The 24,624-nt window shown below is 41.3% G+C and overlaps 1 protein-coding gene across 1 annotated transcript in view; it reads right to left on the reverse strand.

Moving 5' to 3' along the window:
• The window catches only part of NYAP2 (neuronal tyrosine-phosphorylated phosphoinositide-3-kinase adaptor 2), a 125,153-nt gene that overhangs the window by 39,801 nt on the left and 60,728 nt on the right, over positions 1–24,624 (reverse strand). The window contains exon 3 of the mRNA XM_041475810.1: positions 10,760–11,857. Within this exon, the coding sequence (XP_041331744.1) occupies positions 10,760–11,857 (1,098 nt within the window). The remainder of the gene's footprint in view (positions 1–10,759; positions 11,858–24,624) is intronic.

Below are 24,624 nucleotides of genomic sequence, written 5' to 3' on the forward strand. Positions count from 1 at the left end.
AAGGGTTTTCCTTGCAGCAGTTATCAGCTGAGGCTGGCCAGCCATGCTGATTCATAGGAATGTATGGAATAGCTCATTATGGGGAGCTGCAAACATTTCTCTTACAAAGTTTGTGCACTCAGATCTGCTGATAATCCAGGCTGTGGTTTCAGTTAAAAAACTAAATGTGTGCACATCCATTTCATACCTACAGGTGGGTATGAACAAGGTCTGTGACTGTTTGCAGCAGATAGGGTTTAAGTAGGAGAAGGAACGAGCCTGAAGAGTCTGAGTGTGGCAGGCTTGTGAAACTTTGGTTTCACTGCCATTAGCTTTGGGCTAATTAGCAACACACATTGCACATAAGCACAGACTGCCATGCCCACACTAAACTCTATAATGATCAAAGAAAACTCTGTTAATGAAACCTGTAATGAAACTGTGAAAAATCATTCTCTGTAAAGGTGGCCCAACTGTTACCTGGTACTTGATTTGAAAGGATGGTACCTACTCTCACTTAAAGGCTTTCCTTCTCAGCCCTATTCATTTCCCCTCTCATTCATTGTGTTATTCAGGTTCTTAAAATACACCCTTAATCTTCGAATGAGGGCACACAATGGTTTGATGGGTCCTGCACACACCCTAGTACAGTATGGCAAGAAATCATAAGCAGACAGAGCCTAAAGAGCTGAAGTATAGAGACATTTCAAGAAAAATGTTTTGTAGGAAGTTCATGACCTTATGTTTCAAAGCTTCACTTCAAAAACATCAATCTTTCATGGAAGTCCTGACTATATTAAACTTGTCAACACTCTTTTGTCAAGTTTTCTGCTGAAAAACAGCCTTTGAATTCTTTCAGGAGCTTGAATGTAAGGTTTTTCCATTTTCTGAACACTTTAATTTCTTCTAAAGAGTATGTTTTTATCCAGATTCAATAGTAAATGTTAGTCAGAAAATGAAGATATAGTAAAGGATATGGATTGTGGAAATTGGGGACAGAACCCCCCCCCCCCCTCCCCCTTTTTGTATGTGCACATAAAAATATCCATTTCAAAGTTGAAGTGAAAATGAATTCTTTCCTGGCTATTTGGTCTAGGGTTTAACTAGCTGTATGAAAAACATTTTTATTAATGCATTTCTCTTTATTGGCTTCATTAACAAATTAGAAAATTTGCCTTTCATTATTAGAGCACACATGCCAGTTGCACAGCTCTCCTTTTATCCAGTGTGTTACCTGTAAAAGAGGATCTTGACACTTTCACTGACCTCATCTGAATTTTGCTCTCTCTTACAGAGCAGAGCACAAGCACCTAATGCTGCTGTGCAGACTCCGTGCCTAGCTCTAGATCCCAAAAATCCCAATAAATTTTTTCTCTGCAAGTAAATGCTTAAGTTTCCTCCCTGTTACAGGATGAAACCTTTGTGTCATTCTGGCTTTCTATGCATTTTAACAGAATTAATTATATTAAGCCCTCCCCACTTTCTAATTAGAGGTTTCATTTTGTGAACTGGTTTTATTCTTGCTAGAAAAGCAACTGTGAAGCCATGCCAGCACAGACTTCCGATATTGAGGAAATAAGTAGAATTGCAGATGGTCTTGTAACAGCTCTGGCTGATGTCTGTGCTTGCAAAACCTTACAATTATTGCCTTCACAAGTGTGCAGAGCAGCTACTGCGGCTAGCACAAGGCTCTGTCTGTGTTACAGCACATGCAAACTACATACAAATCACACAAACACTGCTGGAGCAGTAAACTAGCTACAGATTTCCTGGAAGAAGGTTGGTTTTGATTAATGAATTCAAATTCACATGCAAAAATAAAGTAATTGCCATCTTCAGTAAAAATTAAACACACAGCTTCTCTCTTTCAGATGAGTAGTTACAAGAACAATGGTTCTCCTTACTCATTCTTCAATGCCAGATAAAGTGCTAATTGCATGTTACTGTTTTAACAATAAAATAATTATTAGGAATGGATAATTCTATTCAAAGGAGTGAAAGAAACATGAACCTTCACATAAAATTGAATGTAAAGGAACCTGATTCTTTAATATGCATGATTATCCTCACAATTATTTCCTCAGTGTTCCTTACTTTTCACCTTATCTATACCTAGCATGTTTGTACACCCCAGAAAATTCATAGTTTGATATTTGAATCATTTACATGTATAACCTAAATAAAACCATTTCTGACACTTAGATTTTTCTTATTACTGATAGAGTCTTGGAAGGTTGAGAGAAAATTTCAGGGGAAGCACATCTATCTGTTTTCCATTAAGAGCCCAAGACTCTTTATCAGAATATTATTATCTCTTCTCCCAAGCAATTAAGTAAATGAGGAAATGGCCTCAGACTGGACCAGGGAACTTCAGGTTGGACATCAGAAAGAACTTCTTCACTGAGAGCGTTGTCAGGCATTGGAACAGACTGCCCAGAGAAGTGATGGTGTCACCATCCCTGGAAGGGTTCAGGAAATGACAGTCTGTGGTTTATTTAGCAAGGTGGTATTTGGTCCAAGGTTGAGCCCCATCTTGAAGGTCTTTCCCAACCTCAGTGATCCTATGGGTAGATTAGATAATACACTGACAAAAATGTGCAGCATATCATGTGTTCATTCACTACTCAGTGTTTCTGTTATTCACTGCAACATTCTAGAAGCCAAAGTACAGAGTTGTTTTGCAAGGAACAGCAGCCTAGGACAAAGAGAGGACCCTCTTGTCATAATTTATAATGGGATTCTCTGAAGTATGTCTTCAGGGACCTTTGGATTGGGTCTTTAAGGATGGGGTTTAAAAAATGAATTTTCTCAGGCAGGAACCAAATCAGTCATGCCAAAAAAAGTGTGTTCTTTTAAAATGGATATATCAACCACTCAGCCCAAGATACTGCCAGTGTTTGTTACACAGATCAGTAAGGTAAAACCATTTTAAGAAAAATAAAGAGGAGAAATAGCAGTCAGAGATATCAGATTTTGGAAGTGAGGGCATAAACCATGTTCCTCCCTTTACTCCCCACAAAGTTCCCACCATCTTCTCTTAAATCATAGAAGTTCTACAGCTGTGTCATTGTAAGGACAGATAAGGCATTTAATTAAACCTTTTCCCTTGTAAAGATGCAATAACAGCAGCTCAAGGAACCATTGAATCAGTTTTCAGATAACATGCTGGTGTGCACAAGTATTTAATTTAACAGTGACCTCAAGCAGCTCCTCTAGCTATGATGCAGATATTCCAATTAATGAAGAAAAAACCCCAAGTTTTGTTTGCAAAACTGTTTTTTTCTCTTGTGATTAATTTTGAGGAAACTGTTATGATCTGTCTGTTTGAAACTTGTGCAGTATTTCACCACCCTAAAGTTCACAGCTCTTGGTTTGGTGGTGGTGGTGTGGTCTGGGTGGTTTTGATTACTTTTCCTGAACAACACTGTGATCCCCTTCCCTGCGATTTGGTTTAAGAGACTTAAATACTATCTCTATACAAATATTATCTCTATATATTTGCTTGTGGAAAATGTCAAATGGGGTTCAAAGTGCTTTATGAACACTGTGCTTTACAGTAAACACAGACCTTCCTACTTATAATCTCTAGTTTTACTTTTAGGACTTAAACAAAAATGCACTTGAATCCTAATGCAAAGAAAATCTGACTCTTAATTCAAGAAAAGATTCATTTCCAGGTCCAATGCTTGGTTGTAAAGAGAAGTTCTGAAATAGCTGGCAGCTCATGCTCTCAGGCCATTGGCACTGCCAGCCCAGCCAGCTTCATCCGATGTGTCTGCGCCAGCTTCCTGAGTGGAGGAAACATAAACAACCCTGCACCATTCTATTAAATCAAAGTACTTCCATTCCTATCCTCCTTTTTTTTTTCCCCTACTTCTTTCACAATAGGACCTGATACCCTACCCTGACACCACATCCTCTGAAAAAAACTGCAGTGGGAAATTTAAAAAAAATGCATTTAGCAGTTTTGTTGAAGCCAATACATGCTTATGGAAAACATCACCAGATTAAGCATTTCTTACCATTAAGATTGAGCACCCATAAGTTGGTCATAAATTGTGTTGTCCTGCTAGAAACAGAAAGGCAATAAACTCTCCAGTTCAGCATCCTGCTGTATCACTGCACCATTTTGAATACAAGCTGTTCTAGTCACAAAGGACACATTTATTTTCTTGAAGCCAGAGACACAGATGGTGTAAACTAGAGTACCTCTCCCAATTTCAAATAAAAAGCTATGATTTATAAGTGCTGAGGATTTGGTCTAAAGGTCAAGATATTTCTCTGGCTTAGAAAGCTCTGTTCAGGGGAGTGGGGAAAATCAATGGCACTTAAAACTGAGAACCTATTATCATTATCCACATCCTTAAGTGCAGCACATGTTCCTATGCTTATTTACAATATAGTGAAGTGGGTGCCAGTAAGTGAATTTAAGGAATTTTTCACCCCTTATTTTTGACAACTTTCAGATATGTCACACCTTACTGTACATTAAACCTAAAGAGAAAGTCTTTTTCATTTCTTTACCTAAAACCATCTTTTACTTGAAATATAACAGAGAGAGAATAACTTTATCTCTTTTTCACCCCTTACAAGTTTATTTCTTCTTCAGAAAAAGCAATTTTTATCAAGCAGTCAAGTAATATAAACAGAAGGAATAAATAAATCTGTATACATCAATCAGAGACAGCAGCTGTTTCCAGAAAAACCTGAGCAATTATTTACGAAATTATATCTTCTTGAATGCTTCTGCATACCCTCAGAATCCCGGGAGGGCCTGATTTCCTGATGAGCCTAAATTGCTGAATTAGAAGATGAGACAATGCCATGGTACCAATTAGCAAAAGTATTGCTTATTGTCTCAAAATGCTTGTTTTCTGTTTTAATAACTGCATCTAACAAAGACATTCCTTCATCCTAAGCATGGAGGAACAGCCCACCATCAATGACTTAGATGACTAAATGCCCTTAAAATGGCCGTACTCACTTTTGTGTGAGAGCAGCAAGACAATAAACATACAGCTCGTATTTCAATCAAGGAACAGGTGTCCATTGATTTATCCATTGGAAACAAGTTCTTAAACCTGACATTACCCTTGGTGCTGAGAAAGAATGGAATTACAGTCCTGCAATGCAAATTGGGGCAGTGATGGTGGTGCTGTGACATGGAATTATCATGCCGGGATGTGCAAGATGCCACAGGGCTGCTGTAGGTGCTTCCACACATTTCCCCTTTGCACCTTTGCTTTGAACCTCACTGCTTCCCCTTTAGACTAGAGCCCAGGTGAAATTATGTTTTCCTGCCTTTTGTGGGCTTAGCTGAAAGTCCCTACTGACACATGATTTTTCTTTCCAATTATTGTCTGTGATTGCTAATTGGGGAACACATGTCAGCTTTAATAAGAGCCTCCACCTGGCCAGATTAGCTGATCAAACCCAAAATACTTAGTCCAGTGCACACCTTCCTTTGCTAGGGATCTCAGGACTACTGTGGAAGGACAGCAGCAGGGATGGCTGAAGCAGCACTCAAGACCACTGAACTGCAAAGTGAATCTTGTTTTTCCTTAGAAATTTGGATCCATATCTGGTCATCCCCATGTGTACACTTCAGGCATTTTCAGTGCTGCCCCACAACACGGCACAGCCCCCAAGAGACCTGTCCCTTAGGGGAGGACAGAGCTCCCCCAGGTGACCCTGGCGGATCATGACCTTTGTGGGTGCAGGTGTCCACAGTTCTTGCCCCAAATGCACTCACAAGGAGAACCTGCAAAAAAAGTGTTTCTGATGCTGCAACTCTTCGCTTGCTAATATCTTGGTAGGTTGGAATAGATGTAGCAAGGTCAGCCTCTTGGGGTTTGACTAAATGGAACTAACTGTGGTAAGATCGTATCCTTCCAGGGGTGGACAAGTGTCATTCTCTTCAAAGCTGGTGTTCTCTTTACTTTTTCCTCTGGCACTTTCCCCTGCCCCCATGAAATGTTTGCTTTCAGACCTGCTTTCAGGACTGTCAAATGAGAAGTGACTGTTTTGATCACCTCATTTAATCTCACACATATCATGGCTCATCAGATTAAAAAATCCTACTATTATGGAAATGGATGCTTCTTCAGTGATGGAGAAATCAGTACACCTCTGGCTCAAAGGTTCAGAAAAAACTGAAAAGCTGTAGCTGTCTCATTAGACTGAATATAGCATTCATACTGCATAGAATCAATTGCCACAATGCAGAAAAAGAACAGAGAATTAGGCTGACATCCCTTTGGATAAAAGTATGGAAAAATATTAACCTAGAGGTTAGAAATGAGAGAGGCTTTCAAATGATCTCTAATGCCAAAAGTCGTGTAGCAGTGCAGATGTGCAGTAGTTGAGCAATGGATGTAATAAAGTATCTATAATGGTTTTTATGCCTCATCTTGCAGGCAAGTTTCCTCTTCAGGACAGCAGAGGCTGAGCAGGTATACAAATGAGAAGGCATGCACACAATGCCATCCCAGTCCCACCCTGCTTCAGCCAGCGTTTCTCATCCTAACTCTGTTAGAAATACATCAGCTGAAATCCTGCCCTGTGCCCCTCATTCTGCATGAAGATACAGGTTAAATGGGCCCATGTGGGGTGAATTTTTGCTTGAAGCATCTCCCAAACTCTGTTCTCCACCACACTGTTCTATCTAACAAGGAACCCAAGGCTGACTAAGAAACGCAAATGATCTGGATTTAAGGGACCTTAAAGATCATCTAGTCTCAACCTCCCTGCCACAGGCAGGGATGCTATTCACTAGATTGCGTTGCTCGGGGCCCCATCCAATCTGGCCTTGCATTGCCAGGGATGGGACATCCAATACTTCTCTGAGATTTCTGGAAAGCAGCAGAATTTAAAAAAAAAAAATAAATAAAAAAAATTCTACTTTAATTCTCAGCTGCCTGAAGTCAGCCTAAACTCCTTTTTAACAACTGAGCTACTTCAGAATCCCTCCTCTCCTCACACTATTTGATGTGTTTAGATTCTTAATTCAATACCAGCCAGGAACAGGAAATGTTAACAATTATCCCAATTTTCAATCACTATAACTGATTTTTCAAAGTAGCACGTTCACGAATTTCCTCCCTTTATGTGACTAGAAGCTGAAGAGTGAAACTCCACGTAGGCAAACACCAAAGCAGATCTGAAGCCCTGCACAGCAGCTTAGGAAAACAAAAACCTGAGCTGCATCACTTGTTCTGATGTCACACCTTGTGCTCATCCAGAGTCAGAGCACACAGCTGAGGTCACTGCTCTCTTGTGCAGTTCGTTAGAGTGAATGTTTGCAATAATCACCTGAAACTGGCACAGAGCTCCCAGGAAACTGTGAGGGAACAGAATTTTTAACAAATGGGAACAATCAATATACAGAAAGAAAGGCTAGTCCTGACAAGGATTTACAGGAGCACTCACAAAGAAACCCTGGAGGCACACACAGCCTGAAAGCCAGTGCAGGTGCACAGCAGCCTCTGCCCTGCTCTGTAGGATGTGGGAATGCCTTCAGGCACGTGACTCCAGCCTAGTTCCTCATGGAGTACAGTGTGTTTCTGTGGTGCAGAAGCAGAAAATACACCTCCAGAAAAGCTTCAGACCATTCCCTTCGTCTCCCTCCATAAATCCCTCTTTACTGAAGGATGCAGGTGACACAGACATTCATGGCGCACAGTGACAACAAAGGGACTGTGTGGTTCCACACAGCTGGATCAAGTGGCTGTACTTGAACACCTTCCAGCTGCTTCAGAAAAGGGCACAGCGCAGCAGCCCAAGTGCTGGTACCCTTTAGATAGTTTCCCTCTGACCTCTGAGGATTGACATTGTATTTCACAGGGGTCTGCCAAGTGTTAAGGCATACTGCCATGTTATCCCACACAAACACAGAAAGGATTAAGGAACAGTCAGCGACAATTAGTAATATTTATCTTTTCCACTCTTTCACATTCTTCATATTCTACACCTTTCTTCAGTTTTCTGTAGGGTTATCTCCATCTTTTGCATTTTTTTTTGCATAATGGTCCACCAATATTTTTTTCATTTCTGATTTGGCCTTACAATTTACTTTTCTTTGTCATTTTCTCCCCACTTTCATAATTGTCTGTAATACATATTTAAAATGTTAAAAGCATACAAAAGGGTTTTTAGAAAACAGGACAATAAGGATCAAAGTTTCCTTAACATATCAGATGAGTAGCCCAGCCTCCCTTGTCTATCACCCTGTAAATCACGACATGTAAATGTGGCAGTCTGGTCAAATGCCATGTTCAAATCTCCCAATTTAGATTCTTTATGGTGGATCATTTCAATGTAGAATTGAAAGACATAAAATGCAAGACCTGTGTGTGTTTTCTATAAATCTTAGAGTGTCTTCTACCTCTGCAATATCTGAACACAAACCTGATTCTTGCTCAGGGCAGTAATCCCACGGGATTAAGTCATACTGTAAATACCAGACAAATTACAATCAGATTAGATGGGCAGTCTGTTCATTTACTCAACACAGCTGTACTCCAGAGTCTTTTCACCACTGGTGTCTATTTATAACATGAATGTATTTTTTTTAAATAAATGAACACAATTTAAATTTCATATCTCTCTTGTTCTTACCATTTGCGGCCTATAAGGAACACATTTCTACTTCCTAAGGAGAAAGAACAGTGCTCCTTGAGAGGAAAACAAGGCTGCACTTGGTACAGATCTGCAGGGCAAGATTTAGTTTAAATTTATCAGTGAAAACTGATTTGAAAGTTTTGCATTCCATTTCAGTCAAGTAGAATATAGCAAACATATTCAGGAGATAAGTATGACACAGCAGCACAGATGTGCTGAAATTTCCCAGGATTTGCAATATTCACGGCAGGAATTTCTCCAGGTTCCAAACTTGCTGGTGAGAGTACAAACCTCACTGAGTAGAGCTAGTGTAACATGGGATTTACAGGAGATTTCTGCTCATTTATGAATAAGAAGCCTATTTAATAATGTTTGGTATTACCTGCCAAAATCTCCCTAGCATTTAGCTGAAATTATTTATAAATGTCACATCACATCCTTCATAATTGTTCCCAATTACAAGAATCATCTTGCCTTTTAGATACAAACTTGCTTCCATCCAGCACACAAATCCGGTGTTACTGTAGTTTTACTACTGCAATCAATTAATGAAACCCTACTGAATCATGGAGCTGAGACTTTCATAAAACAGGATTAATGACTACAGGCCATGAAAATACTAAAGGCAAATTAAGCAAACTGCTGCACCAACTAGTACCCTCCATATCTTGCTAACTCTATTCTCACCTTCACCTTCTGACTGAGCTGTTATTCCTGATGTGTACAGAGATAAATAAGAATAACACCGAGGCTGGAGAAGTGGAGCCAGTGAGTCAGGAGGGATGAGTTGTAGGCCAGCCTAGACCATTGCCACCAGGCTTTTCTCCATTCTTACAGATAGGCACGTCCTCACTCAGCTGCAGAGGTGCCAGGCAGACACCTCTGCCCGTGGAAACCCAGAGGGGTGTCCTGCTGAGCACCCTGAGCATGCCCCAAAGTGCTGTGACCACACTGCGATGGGTGACATAACAGAGGGGCACAAACACAACCAGAAACACAGTGTGGAATTCACTTCCACAGTGATACAGTAGCCTGGAAACCAGAACACTTTCTTTTATCAGGTATAAACCAGTGCAGTTTATCATACACAGAGCTGTCAATAGCTATAATATAGTACCTACACAAACATGAGATCAGCTGCTTTCCAAAGACAGCTTTTTCATTAGACAGGAGTCAACAATTCAAAGTCATAAACAGATTTTACTGGAGTGGAGGAGAAAGCATCCCAAGTCTGCTTTGCATTGAGTCAGGAGGTGTTAGAAAGACCTTCCACTGCAGGACACCCACTGAACAGGAACATTTTTGCAACAGAAATGCTGGTGCCTGGTTCTGCTTTCACACATGTGACTCCCATTGATTTCAAAAGAAGTTTCCATATTTCACTAGCTCAGAAGTACATGCTGTACATGGTGGAAACCTGAATGCGTATGGAACATTGATTTTATGACACAGCATATGACAAGTGAATATTGCCTTAAGGTTTTCCTGCACAGCCTCCTTCCATGCATTTCTTCCTGTGTGGGATTATAGGTTATGAGAATTATAGGTCATGCTGGTTTTCAGATCAATTCACAGCACAGCCTTCCAAACAGTCACACCGTTCCAGCTGAAAGAGATATTCCATGGCACAGCATGGAAGGAGAGGAATGGTTTACACAGAATCACAGAATCATTCAGGTTGGAAAAGCCCTCCAAGATCATCAGCCTTAACCTTTGCTCCAGGCTTAACCAAGGTTAAGCTGGTACCTTTGGCTGTCATATTTTCTAGGATTTCTGGCCAAGTTAAGGGCGATCAGTGGATCTCTGCAAATAACCCTCAACAGCTACTGTTTGGTTATTTTGCTACAAGCTGCTTAGCATCCATCAAGAAAGGATCCCAACTCACCGGGAACATTTACAGCTGTAGAAAAATTAATGAGAACCAACTCTTGCAAGACCAAGCCGTGAATTGTACTTCTAAGTGCAGTATGCATACTCAAAAACCTTAGAAATATAACAATATTAAGACTAAAGCAGTAATCATTTTTCTTTTCATTACAGGAAATTTCTATAAGGCATTCAGAATTCTGAGTTATTTAATTTTTGCAAGCATTTGATTTAGTAAAGTACAGTAGCAGGTATTATTATACAAAGATGAGGAAAAATTACGTCAAGGACTTACTTTCTGCAGGTTCCTTAGATCTTCTGCCACTGGAGGATTTCCTCAGGAGACTTCGTCCTGAGGTGAAGAGGCTGGTTAGCTCCTCCAGAGGACTGGTGGGTGTGCGAGAGCGGGAACTGCTCTGAGAGGATGACCCGTAGGTGCTGACCGACACACTGACCATCTTCCCTCCTTCTTGCAATGTGTTTCTGGCTGTAGAATGAGGCACTGATGGAGAGCTTCTTGAGAGACTTCCTGAATGTACAGAGTCATAAGGTGGAGGTCTTTTGAGGCTTAAGGGGGTAAGAGACCTACCCATACTGACAGGAGAAGGTGAGGCAGAGTGACTTTTAGGATAACCGTGTGGAGACTGCGTTCTGTATAAGGTAGAAGGATGAGGAGGTGAGGAGGTGTGCCCAGGGGTGCTAGTTCCATGAGATACTGTCTGGTCTTTCTCCAGTTTTTGATGGCCTGGTGTATGAGGTGGCAGTGAAGATGGAGAAGCTCCAGCTTGCTGTTTGATGTAAGACACATTTTCTAGGACAGGAAGCTTTGTGACCTCTAGTGGAGTTAGAGGAGACTCGTCAGAATTCGGGGAGCACTGCACTGGTGCTGGTGGGAACACCAGCAGTGGAGGTCTGTGAGAAAGCAGGTTTGGAAATGGCGGGGGTATGTCACAAAGCAAGCCCTTGGGAGTAGATGGCACTGGAGACTTGGTGAAATCTAGGTCAGGCACTGTGGGAGTAGCACACTGAGAAGAACAAGTGTGATGGTCATATTCACATTGACATTTTGAGTCTTGGCCTACGTCATCAAATATAGGGTATTTCATCTCCTCATAGACCGCTTCGCTTTGGTCATCCTCATCTTTTTTGAAGTCTCTGAGAATATTCCCAACCATTTCAATATAAACAGGCTCTTCTTCCTCTGTGTCTGGAGCAGGACTGCTGACCTGCGAGAGTGAGGCATCCCTAGTGAGGCTTGTCTTCATAGGGCCATGCTTTTTGATATATGTTTCATCAAAAGATGTGCTTAGCTGAGTGTTTGGGTTTCGTTTCGGCTTAGGAGGTGGAATCTTCTTTGTGTACTCATCACTGTGAGGTCTTGGTTTGGCTGACACTGAAAACAGAACAGAACACAAACTCATCAGAAGCCTGTAACACACCTGGTCAACCATAGGGTCTCTGTTACAGTAATTCTGGAATGGATTTCCTGGGACCAGCTTGTTGCGGTTATCTCTGGTATTACATCAATAGAACACTACAAAAATAACAATTCAAAACACTCCTAGATTTCCCCCAGAATGCTCTGACACTCCAGGATTAAGTAACTAGTGAGCACTTCCCTTCCTCCGAGACATCTGTTCTTTCCCAAACTCTTTGGGACAGGAGACTTTCCATTTTTAAATATTGTGCTTTTCAAATATCACTGTGGGATTTTAAAGACCCAAAGAGTTGCCAACGACATAACACTAAATATCAAAATGAACTCCTTTTGGCTCCAAGAGAACAGTTAAGGTCCTGAACAGTCATATTGGAATGACAGGGAGGTAACTCTGCAGTGACAAAGTGATGAATCAAGACCTTTTTATTTATAGTAACTTCTTACATAAAGCACAACAATTGTCTCAGCACTAACAGAGAAGGAAAATACTCATACACAAATTGTGAAATCTGTTGTTGAGATAATTCTAGTGATTTATCAGGACTCTACTATATTGTTAGAATCTCATGAATCTCTTAATGAGGTGTCTGTGAAGTCAAGGAATAACAAAGTATCTCACAGATTTGGAATCTTTCTACACTGGTTACTTATAGAAACCTTGTCTTTGAAATTATAAATCAAAACATTGTGATGAAATTAATTTGAAATGAGAGGTCAAGGGTTTCTTGGAAATGATCCTTTATGAATTAAACAATAAGAAAACTCATGCAAACTGCATTTTGTTCACTTTGCATAAAGAGCTAATAAAACATCTCATTAAATGTTAGGGTTAATAAAATGCCTCATTAAATGTTTAAGTGAAGTCAGCTTTTATCCTAAGCAGACTCAACAAACTTGTTCAGAAACAAAATTTATCGCATACACTAAACCTAGCTTATGTTTCTAGGAGGTAACTGATATCTCACTGGTAAGTCGGTTCAAAAAAACAAACAAACACAGAGGACTAAACTAGTGGCCAGGTTAGAATGGTAGCTTTCCTGCCTTTCCAAATTTTGTTGTTCCTTGTAATTCACTACTGCATATCTGCTAGTTTGAACTCAATGCTCAGGGAAACCTTCTGCTGACCCATCAGCAAACAGCCAGCAAATCTCAGATGCTAAATCAGATAGGCAGCACTCACAGAGTTGAAACCTCTCTTTTAGAAACAGCCATGAACATATTCCTGAAGCCAGCAGTGAGGCAGTGCTCTGCCAGCTCAAAGACAGCATTTTGAGTCTGGGAGGATGCTGGCTCAGAGCTGGATTAAAGCACCTGCATTAAAGCACCTCACTAATGTGGTTTGGTCACTATCAGAGGAGGACTCAAATGGTGTTATCACTTTGTCACACTCGTGCTTTGATCTGCTAAATAACTTCTGTTCAATTCCCACAAGGTGTAGCAGTAAAGGCAGATGATAAACGAGTTTTGCTCAGGAATAAGGAGCTGTGAATGTGTACATGTACAAAGAAATGTGACTACTCTTTGTTAGTAGCATTTGTTTTAGCTTAACACATAACTAAGGTACAACAAAGCAAAAAGGAAAAGAAATCTTGCCAGAATTAAAAGGAACAAAAAATACTCAAAAATATATTATATTTTCATGATGGTTCCAATTAATGTGTTCCACTTTGCAGCAGGCTAGGGATATGCAAAAGCAACCACAGATAAGGGTGTTTGGTAGCTTGATAGTTTTTCACTATGTGGATATATCCTAATGCATTTTAAATTTGTCTTTTTAATTAACCCAAATTAATTTTCTTGAATGTATTAGGCTAGACTTTTGGGAATAAGATGTAGGCTACCAGAATCATTTGGGCTTTGCAGAAAATATTACTTGTGATGCATTTGACAATACTGGCAGATTTTTCTTGCCTGTTTCCAGCTAAATCACTATTTCATTTCTGTTTAGTGTCTTATTTGTATATTATGTTTTTATATATTCTACTAGCATAAACTTGATCTCAGTCCTCTCTCCAACCTCTGTTAATCTGATTTACAAGCCTGTCAAAAGCAATCTTATTCAGATTGCTGTCATTAAAATGAAGAGACAGTCAATGAAACTGGCACAAACTGCCTGATCATTTGTGAACATGTTGTACATGACCTGAACTCTACTTCAGCTACATTTGAAAATCCTGTATTTTGTAAACACAGGCTTCTCACAGTCTTCAGTTCCTGTGCATCACACTGCCATCACTAATGGATACCTGAGAAAGGAACATTTCCTGCTCCTCTGCTTCCTCAGATCCCTGTTCCCAGTGCTGCCTTTTACATCTTTGGTGCCACAGGTGTCACGCTGAGATTGGCTCTGTCTTACAGCCACAACCCCTCTCTTTGATGTCTTTATTGGGATGGATGTTAATGATCACAAAATAATCAAAAGCTGAGTTACTCCTGTGCTGTGGTCATTCAAGCTAATGTTAACTGATATTTTTTTCTAAAACCAGCCAAAAGTGGTCAAAAGTACTGTGTTTTTAAATTGTAGAAAAAGCCTATTCTCCTCTTTCCTCATTCAATTTTCATAATTTTTATCCAGCTGAAGAGGTTCTGCTACACTGTCTAAACCTGTCCTTGGGTGCTGGACTTCCCATATACAATATCCACAGGTTATTACATTACAAATGAGGAAAGGAGAAATGTCAAGGAAAAACGATTGACATTCTGCCATCCAGCCTTGTATTTTTGCATGGGTTGAAATTAAGTACCATGATGACACACAGAGCCTCGTCTGCCATGGCATGATATGTAGCACTAGCCTAGAATATATTGGTGACATTATCAACAAAAAGGTCAAATGACCCAGTTCTGCTGTATGAAACAGGGTAAAACATTTTAGGTGATTTACTTTCCATTTGCTATATAAAGCATTTTTCCTCTGCTATAGTTTATTTTACTAAACCATCTATTTCCAGGAGGTTTTGTGTTACTGAGGTCTTTTTCCCTTCATGACGAATTGGACTTTTCCAACTAAAATTTTAAACTAAATTGTTTAAATATTTTACAAATCTTAAAAGTTACCTCCTATATGCTCTTCAGGGCAATACACAGGTAAATGGATAGATTTAATAACAAAGAAAGCTTTTTATTGTTACTAGGAACAGAGGAATTGTTCACATCCACTAGGAACTCCCTCAGGTGCAGGAGGACACCTGAATTATCTTTGAGGCAAACTGAATTATCTTTAAGAAGACTGTGGTGCAAGACACTTAAATTTAACAACGGTTTCTACTCTGAAACACAGCTCTCTGGCAAGGGCTGAACTCCACAGCACACCTGTTAATAGAGTATGAATCATGAACTACTGCTCCAGCCCACAACAACAGAGAAAAATAATAGGAATCCTGCAGCCAAACAGAACTGTGCAAAGCCAATGAAAGGAGCAGGGAGTGTTTGTGCAGTTCCGGTGTTACCAACATTTGGCAGGGAAAGATGTGCATGAATGCAAAAGCCCTGGCAAGATCCCAAACCCAATGAAAGGAAATTATTTGGCAATCTCCAGAGAGGAACAGGCAAGATTGCTTAAAGTACTTGACATTTATCAGGCAGAAAAAGCATTGGTGCCCGCTGGGATCATAAACTTCTATGAAAAGTGAACCATGCTGGCATATTGGAGATACACATACTGCCATGTTGTCTGCTCTAAATGTGGAGTAATTAAGTGCTTTCCAACATGAATTACTATGTCCTTGATTAAACTGTTGCCTGTAACTTGTGTTGAGACTCTGCCACTCGTATGCATCAGACACGAGTCCTGATCCAAAGCTAAGTGGCAGAAGTGAAAGTGAGCATTGTTTCTTTCCCCACCAGGTGCAGCTTTCCTCAAACACCCATCTCAGAGTGCACCACAAACCTCTTTGACTGCTTCTATTACAGACACACAGGCACAAGAGAGCACCAGACCCGTGGGGAGGTGGAGCACATGGGAGGTGCTCAGGGGATGATACTCAGCACTGCCCCATGGCCCTCTGTCCCCACAGGAGCTGCCCTGGGGGCTCTGGATGCTGTGCCAGCACCTCCTTGTTTGCATCAGAGCCACCCAAACTACCACAGCTGCTAACCTGGAGGCACAATGATCCTTGCAAACAAGAGTGAACTCCCCAGAGTTCCTGCTGCTTGAGCAGCAGCTCTCTGTGTTCTGTGGGGCACTCCTTCCAAGAAACTATCTGGCTCTAACTAACCTTAAGGGAAACAAGAGCTGCAGCTCTGGTAACTCCAGGTCTCATCTCAAAGCCAGAAGCACAGTGCTTAAAATAACCTCATGGAAGCCCTACTGTATAAGGAGAATATGACATTTTTGAAATGAGATATTTGTAGTGCAAAGGTTATGCATAGCTTTCAGACATACCCAGATAATCTCCCTTTCATAGGTAATTTTGGAAATAGAGAATGCTTCTTGTATTATCCTTCTGAAGTATATATTTATTCTTTAAGGAGAGACTGAAATATGAAAATATATTGTTAGATTGTTGTTTATTATTTGCTCACTGTATAAGGAATGAGTAAAAACATCTAAAAAAATTGCTCCTTTTCAATTTCTACAAGGGGCTATAGATTCAATGAAGGAATGATTTGGGGACTAAAAGTGCTTCTATTGGGTTAGATTTCATTATCTCTGTAGATGAAGTTTGAATAGTCTTAGTGAAACTGATTTTTAAAAGACAAAGTGGTCTGAACTGTGCAAAAGATTGGCACTCAGGAGACCTAAGTTTAAATAATCTATTTTTACAGGCCACGTGGCCTCACCTATCATTTTGCTTCCCAATGTCACCTTTCAATATTTCTCTTCTACCATGTTAAGCTCTTAGACATTTTACACAAGATTTTATTTTAATTTATTTGTTTATACCAAAACTTGCACAGCAATTCCTGTCATTGGAAAGCAACAATAGACAACAAAAAAAATTAAATGTAGTTATTGGAGACATGCAGTGATGAACATGCATCTTTTCTTCTCCAAGAAATATTTGAAGGTAAATATCCCTACACTGTGAACAGCCATAAAATATACACACAAAGATGCATCTTAGCAAGTGATTATTGAAACATCATCAACAGTTTGAACATCGGAGAATGCATTTCTCTCAAGAAAAAATCTGGCTCTCAAAATAGCATTGTCCTCATGGACACAAGGCCCTTCCCTGCAGGTTACCTCCTCCTTTCCTAAAAGATGCTCTAAAAGAAGGGAAGCACATGGGAGGAATAAAAGAACCATCTGATTAATTCAAACAGGTGGTTTCAGCACAATGGTTTCAAACAGCACCTATTTCTTCCCCCTCCTGAATTTATTAGCTCTTACTGGAAATTATTTGGGCATTTAAAGAGGACACAACTATACTGAAAATGAAAAGATGAAAAGTCAGTGTCATAAAATAATGCTGATGTGCTACTTGCATGTCTCAAGGCTATGATTAAGAGTACTTCCTCAAAAGTATTCAGGTCTCTTTATTTTGGCTACGACTTCTTTTGGCTTTTAAAATGATTGATTTCTGCTCTAATTGAAAGTGGTGGAGAGCTTGTGGCTCTGGGAGTGATAGCCCAGAATTAAACATCAGTACAAAAGAGAGCAGAATCAGGGCCTGCAGTTAAAGCCAGTTCTGCCTTGCTCCAGCAGTACCAGCCTGCAGCTGACAGGCACCATGGTTAAAGATGTTCTGCTCGCAGGTCCAGCTCAGGGCCACAGAACCGAACAGCCCCAGCACCACACACTCTGCACATGCCGAGGTTGCCACCCCTCCCTGGGGCTCACAAAAGCCAGCCTAGGGCACCAGTGCCGGCTGCCAGAGCCTGCTCCCAGCACAGCAGGGCTGCCAGTCCTTGCTCTGCAGCAGCAAGACAAGGGCAGACCCAGAGGTGCCAGGATATGTCAAAACCTTTGTAGTGTCAACATGGTACAGAGATTCCCTACCCAAATTGCCACATTACAGAGCAGACTGACTTCCAGGTTTTCTCCTTCACAGCCCTCAATTCCCTGTACCTCCACCTGGCCAATTACCCTTTCCTAGAGTGCAAAGGTCTCCAAAAACTTGTGAAAAATTACAAGGTGAATGTCTCCTCCTGAATGCCCAGCCTTGTGCTCTCCTATATTTTGAACTTCACATTCTTGTCTTTTAAAAGAATGAGTAATTTATATCCCCGATTTTTCCAGATAACACTGAATAGGCAAAAGAAAAAAAGAAAGGGGTATTTGGGAAATAATTACAAATTATTTGCAATCAAGCTGTTCTGTGCTATTCACTGAGGCTAAAAGCTATTGTCAGATGGCATAGGCCTGGTAAGGCAGAAAAAGCAAGACTTTGGATAATTAAGGAAAGAATAGTCAATTTGAATCATTCTCCTTTTACAGGAAAACTTATGTGCTGAGTGCAAGTGGAGGTAAATGAAAATCTCACAGTAACTTCTTTTAGATGACTCTCTGAGTACCCTCTGATGGATATGCTCTGGGTACCCATCTAGAAAAATATCCTTCAACTAATATGACCAGACACAAAGGGCCAGATCTCTGGCAATGCATGGGTTTAAGTTATAGAAGTTCCAGAAGAGGCTCTGAGGACAGAGAGGTGGGAGGATTACTGGGGAAAGATCCTCACGCTGCCCACACATGCAATGAGTATTTTCGAAGTTCTGGTTCATTCTGAACTCTGCAATATGCAAAACAGGTTTTGCAACCAGTGTTACAGTGACAATACAAATTTCTGTAATTCTACATAGTCTGGAGGAATTCTAGAGAAAGGCAATGGGTATGGAAATTTCTCTATCAGAAGTATCATTAGTGAAGAATGTGGAAACAGAACTAATGAATCATGCATGCAGACAAATTTATTTATGAAGTCAATGTGCCTGTTTGTTGGTGTCTCTCATGCAGGAGCCTGCATAGAGCTGGAGTAGTGAAGGGTTAAGCATGCTCACAGCAGAGTACAGTAAAACAGCCACAGAGCAGAAACATCAGTAAAGCCCTTCTAGTTTATAGTGCCATTTATGGAGTCTTGACTGTCACTGTGAAAATAAAACCTGAAGAGTTTGCTGGTTTATTGTGAATTAACTGCTATTGCTCTATTCTGATAGCTCCCCACAAACTGACTGCACTTCACACAGAGAACAATGGGTGACACCAGCCTTCCCCACCACCCAGATCAGCATTTTTGTTGTGGTACAATTCTCATGGAGCTGTCACCCTGTGCTAGCTGCCCCTTCTCCCTCTCTGCAGCTACCCTGTATCCTTAATTTTCTTATTCCTTAAGTATCAGATTCCCTGACTATCACAGAGAAGATGGTGATGCTCTGAGTTTCTACAGGCTGAGCCATGGGATGGCTCAAGTGCAGCAGCATCTCTGTTAGCCTGTAGAAAGAAAAGATCTCTCCTCTGTCCAGAAAGGGTGGTGTGTGACAAGCTAAGTCCCATCAAGACATGCCTTAGTCACCTACATCACATGAGTTTGGTGTGTAGAGGACACACAACAGCAGTGACCCTTTGAGGGCTGAGTTGCTTTTTCCTGTTCCCTGCTGCCCAAAGGCACTGAAGGCCTCTGTGGCATTATCTGTTGATGCTCCTGGTAACAGAGGCAGACCCAGGCTGAATGCAGCTCCTGGCTTCACAGGAACAACACTGCTATCCATTACTGGCTGTGACAGCTGAGGGCAACAACGTGCAAAATCATTTGCTGAACCTTCATGAACTTCTTGGAGAAGGTACAGCACACGGGCTCTCTGACCCAGTGCTCACAGAGACACTGAATGAAACAAATCTCTGCAGGATTTCCTAGCTCTGGGGGATTCCTAAAACCTGGACATGCACTCAAATAGTGGACTCCAATGGAGAAATGGTAAAAAAGAAAATCAAGTTACATTTAGATAAATGCTAAATGAAACAGGAAGTTTAACTCACCTACTTTAATTATCTAGAAAAATAGTCTGTATTTGTTCACTTGATTTGCTGTTTTGGTTCACAGACAACCAGACCAGAAGTCTAGCAATTACTATATGCAAAGACTTGAATAATTTATCCAGAGATATGAGACTCCTCATTTTTCAGATCCACAGCAATGCCTATCTTCTATTTACAGCTAACATAAGTAGGTCAAATGCATTATTTGCTTATATAAGTAACAATCTGTTTGCCGAGCTTCTAAAATAATTGCAGCGCATTCAATCAAACTGGCAGACCTACCAAGGTGGTATTGTGCAGAATAGTGGGCTCTTGGGTACTTCAACATGAGATATGCTGTGTCCAGCTATTCCACAGGCACAGCAGCCCCACAGAGGCTCCTGTACCAGCGACAAGGAACCAGCAGATTTCAGCAGCCCCCTCTCCCCCAGAAGTCCAGTGGGCTCTGTACAGCTCTTTCCTTGAGGCAGTTGTACAAAGCTCCACTGAGTGACACATCCAGCAGCTCCTTCCGCCACCACTGAGCTCACATTTCAAAACAAAGCACAAGGCTGATGGCCAGGGTCAGATGAGTCACCACAGCAGGAGCAGCAGAAGGCAAATGAGCCACAATGAACAAGAGTTCAGTGAAGGGGGCACTCTTTTCTTTACCAAAAGGCCACAAGGTGACCCTGCAGAAGCAGTTCCTGTAAGTTGTCACTGAACATTTTTGGGTGAATATGATGACAGCTGAAATGGACAGAACACTGCCTGAGCAGCTCAGTGGCAGGCAGCAGCGCCTGGAAATGTAACAGCAACAGCACTATGGTCAGAGGCTGAGTGGTATGAAATACTCACTGTAATCAGCTTTAGGAAAAATGCCTCCCAGCTACTAATTTTACTTCCATCTCCATAGGGGTGACTCCTCTCTCCTCAACTCTAAATAAAGTGTTGACAAAATTACAGACAGGCCACATATTATCAGCTGCCTCACACTCAGAGCTTCTCAGTGTGCCTGGCATCTATCATTCCATCCTGCATTTATTTGAAGATAGTGTAGTGAAACTAGTAGAGCCTGTAATAGTGTTGATCTACAAGGGTCAAGTAGCTGGGCCTAATCCCCATAAATTCACCTGGTATGACTGCAGTGGACAGTGCCATTTTGACAGAGTTTTGGGCAGTTCCAAACAAGCTTTGGAAGCATCTCCTGTTTCAAATGTCAGGCTTGACCTCATTGTTCCAGCTGAGAAGCAAGATGGAGGATGAAAAAGCAAAGATGGAGCAGGAAAAGGAAGGGGAAAGCAGAAGTTATTGCTATAACCTAGTGTTTACAGCCTGTTTCATTTTGTTGTTTATCAGAAGTCAAGCTCTTTGCAGGAATTCATCCCCACCACCAAGGCACAGTCTATGGCAGAGCACAGCTCAGAACAGCCTGAGCTCTGTGGGGGTTGTTACACACCATCTCCTGGGACTGTCTGTTCTGTAAACCCCTGGCATTCAGCATTTCAGAGCTGCACCACAAAGGCAGCTCAGATTTTGCCATCCTTATTCACACTCTGCAGCATCAGTGATACCCACTTGCGATTGGGAAGTTCCTACACTGAGTGGCTGCTTAAGTCTTGGTTTCCACAGTGACTGCCCTGAGTTCACAAATTAAACCCTGTCAGGTGTGTGGAATTTTACATTAGCAAGGACAGTGTTTTTCACATATTCCCTTCTCCTCTCAAAATCTTCTTTCTACAGTGCTGCTCACAAAGGCAGTGTCCCATCAGCTCAAGTTTTCAATGTGAGCACAAACATTCTCATCATAAGCTGATTGCAAATTACCTCACTAAACTAAGCTTTTATCACTACCTGTGTGTTATAAAGGAGGAATCTGTGATACTGAGGGACAAGTGAAAAGCTCAAGGTCATCTAAGCCAGCGGCTATTCCTCCACGTACACCCCTGGGAGAAAATGCTTAGTATTACTTTACAGAAGTCTCCATTTGGCTTAACACTTACTGACATGCAAGCATACATTTGCAGAACTGGGATCATATGGCAATGAGTCACTGCAGATATTTGGCTACACCACCAGTAAAAATTATTTCACTTTTAACAGAAAATAACAAATTCAGAATCATAGAACATTTTCAGTTTTCATGCCTTTGCTTGCAAACACTCATAATTAAGAAAATAAGTAGGCTAGACATATTATCAAGCTTTTGCATCCATACTAGTCCTATAGCTTCAAGTTTGTGCTTGGCACACTTTGGTATGTTTGCTTTTTTGGTTGTGGATTTTTTTTTCTTTTAATCAAAAGGTTGCTTACTATCTTATTCACCAAAATTCAAATGTTAAGAGACTTCCGTTGCCATAAACAAAATCTTAACCCCATTGAAACTGAGACTTCTGGCATCACCCCAGTGATTCCAAGGCAAGGTTTATAGCCACTCCATCCTTTGGTATTCTACCCAGAGGAAATAGGAGAGAGCTCCCTTTGCAGTCATGCATGGAGGGGAGAATGCCAGCAATCTCCTTAATCCCACAAAGCCCTGTTAGGGTCAACAACCCAAAGGCAATTCTGCTGTTTTTTTCCAGGCATGTTCATGCCCAGAGAGTCCTGTACTTGTAGTATTGGTTTTACCACTAAGCATAAGGGGAGCTGTAATTCTTCAATCATTATATGCAGGAAGGCTGTGAATTTGAAGGTAGAGTATTCTTTATGAATATCTCAGAGAAATTATGGGAACCATGGCAAATATTATACCACTGTACTGGAAATGGATATTAAGCTCTTGCTGAAGTCAAGTACACCAAGCTTCAGCGCTTTACTGCCCACGTCTAAGCCTTTCCCCACCCTGAACTAGCAGCCAGGTACAAACCACCTCAGTCTTTGGGATATGCACTTCTTGTTGGACATGCCAGCAGTTTAAAGTTACAGCCAATAAAATAGCACTAAAATTATGTGTGCATCGTTCTATACTTTCCGCTCTTGCATCTGTGAAAAGCCCTGGCTGGTACACGGTGGCCTCCAGGCAAGCCGATGGCAGTGCAAGGAGGGAGCTGTGCTCCGTGGAGCTGTCAGGGCCATGCACGTTACCCCAGCACAGCAGTGCTCGCACACGGACGGACGGACGGACAAGCTGGAAGTGCCAAACACAGTTGCAGCATGTCAGGCATATGTTGCCTGATGTCATCCAGCATTAAGCCAAGTGGAAGGGAGGAAAGCAGCAAACCAGTGCACCAACCAAGGCTACTATACTCAGTCATTAGAAAGAAGCTACCAACGAAACAGAGGCTGGCCATGACAGGATCTCACCTGGAGCTAGACGTGAATCTCTTGGGATGTGATTCTGCAAGCACTGTGCATTCCCAGGAAAGCCAATGTGAGTGCAGAGGGCACAAAATGTTTTAAGAGCTCAGTAATGCTTCACTCCGTGAGGATTTGTTTCATTTGATTGTTAAAGCGAGAAGAGAATTGGGGCACCAGTTAAAAATAAGGTAAGACAAAGAGGTGGAAATTCAATGTACTTGCTATATAATAAAAAGTGCAGCTGTTTTGTGGCTTTTGTCTTTAATTCCAAATTAATTTTGCTAGACACATCTATTATCACAGACCAGCTCTGAAAGTAAACAGGGGCTTTAGGATCTCAGTCTGATCCCTCAAGCCCTTACTCATGTGTCCACAATCCCTTTAACAGAAAAACATGCCAAAAACAATATGCAAAACAGAAGTGTAGTAGGAGTATTTTCAGATTGTTATTTTTGCAGTTTCAGAGGCATTTCATTTTACTTAACAATTTGTGATGTGCTGTCAAAACAACGCATGAGAATTAACCTGGATTTCTCCTCCCCTCCTCTCCTGGCCTTGACTTCAGAGCCATTCAGTGAAGCAAAATAATGCCAGAATCTAGTATCTCATAGTATTTCAGCTCATAATATTTCAGTATTACGGTCACCTGAGGTATAAACAAAACAAAAAATGAAATAAAGTCACCAATATGATGACTTACAGTGACCTGCTGACAATGAACAGGTTTATTGACATTATAACCTTACAGTAACATAGAGTCTGTCTATTGAGGCTGCAAATTAACCATGCAGTGAACAAGACCACCCACACTTTAGCTTTCTTCAGAGACTCCCTCTTCAGTCTGGTCTTCCTGGCAGAGATTATTGATTTGGACACCTCAAAGAGCACATGTGAAGTACTTCCAGGAGTGGGTTGGCTTTAAAAGCAGCCCAGTGGCTTTCATATGATGTGAAATCCATGCTAATACTCTGTCCTAGATCCCAGGTAACTGCATGAATGAGTGGCTCACATTTCCTTGCCTTGTTGGCATGTCCAGGGGCTACAGTGACCTGTACAGTCAGAGGACAGCAGCCTGAGAAAGTCTCCCATACAGTATGTTATGCCCAACACTGCTCTTAGGTCTGAGATGGTCCAGCTAATTTCAGAGCAGAATGATGTGAATTCACCAGCAGTTTGGACCTGGGCTTGTGACCAGGCTTATAAACTCTCCTGAGCCCTGGAGCACTGGGGCTCTGCACTAAGAGTGCAGAAAAGCCCACATGCTCACAGCAGGAGTCACAAATGTTTAGCAGAGCTTGCTAGCTTCAGCTGAGGGCAGGCAGCTCCTCCGGAACTGGCTGCATTTGCAGTTAATCTGGTAAATCAGCAAAACACTCCCTGAACTCACATTATTAAGGCTTTTCCATTATCAAGAACATCACAACTTCCATCACTCTTGAGAGCAGAGCAATAGCTGTACTGCAGGGGAGCTGCACATTTAATTTTGGGCTTTTTTAACCCTGGTGCAGAGTCTCAGCAAATGAGC

The sequence above is a fragment of the Pyrgilauda ruficollis genome, unplaced genomic scaffold (genome assembly GCF_017590135.1).
Source record: "Pyrgilauda ruficollis isolate IOZ18807 unplaced genomic scaffold, ASM1759013v1 scaffold36, whole genome shotgun sequence".
Classification (NCBI taxonomy): Eukaryota; Metazoa; Chordata; class Aves; order Passeriformes; family Passeridae; genus Pyrgilauda; species Pyrgilauda ruficollis.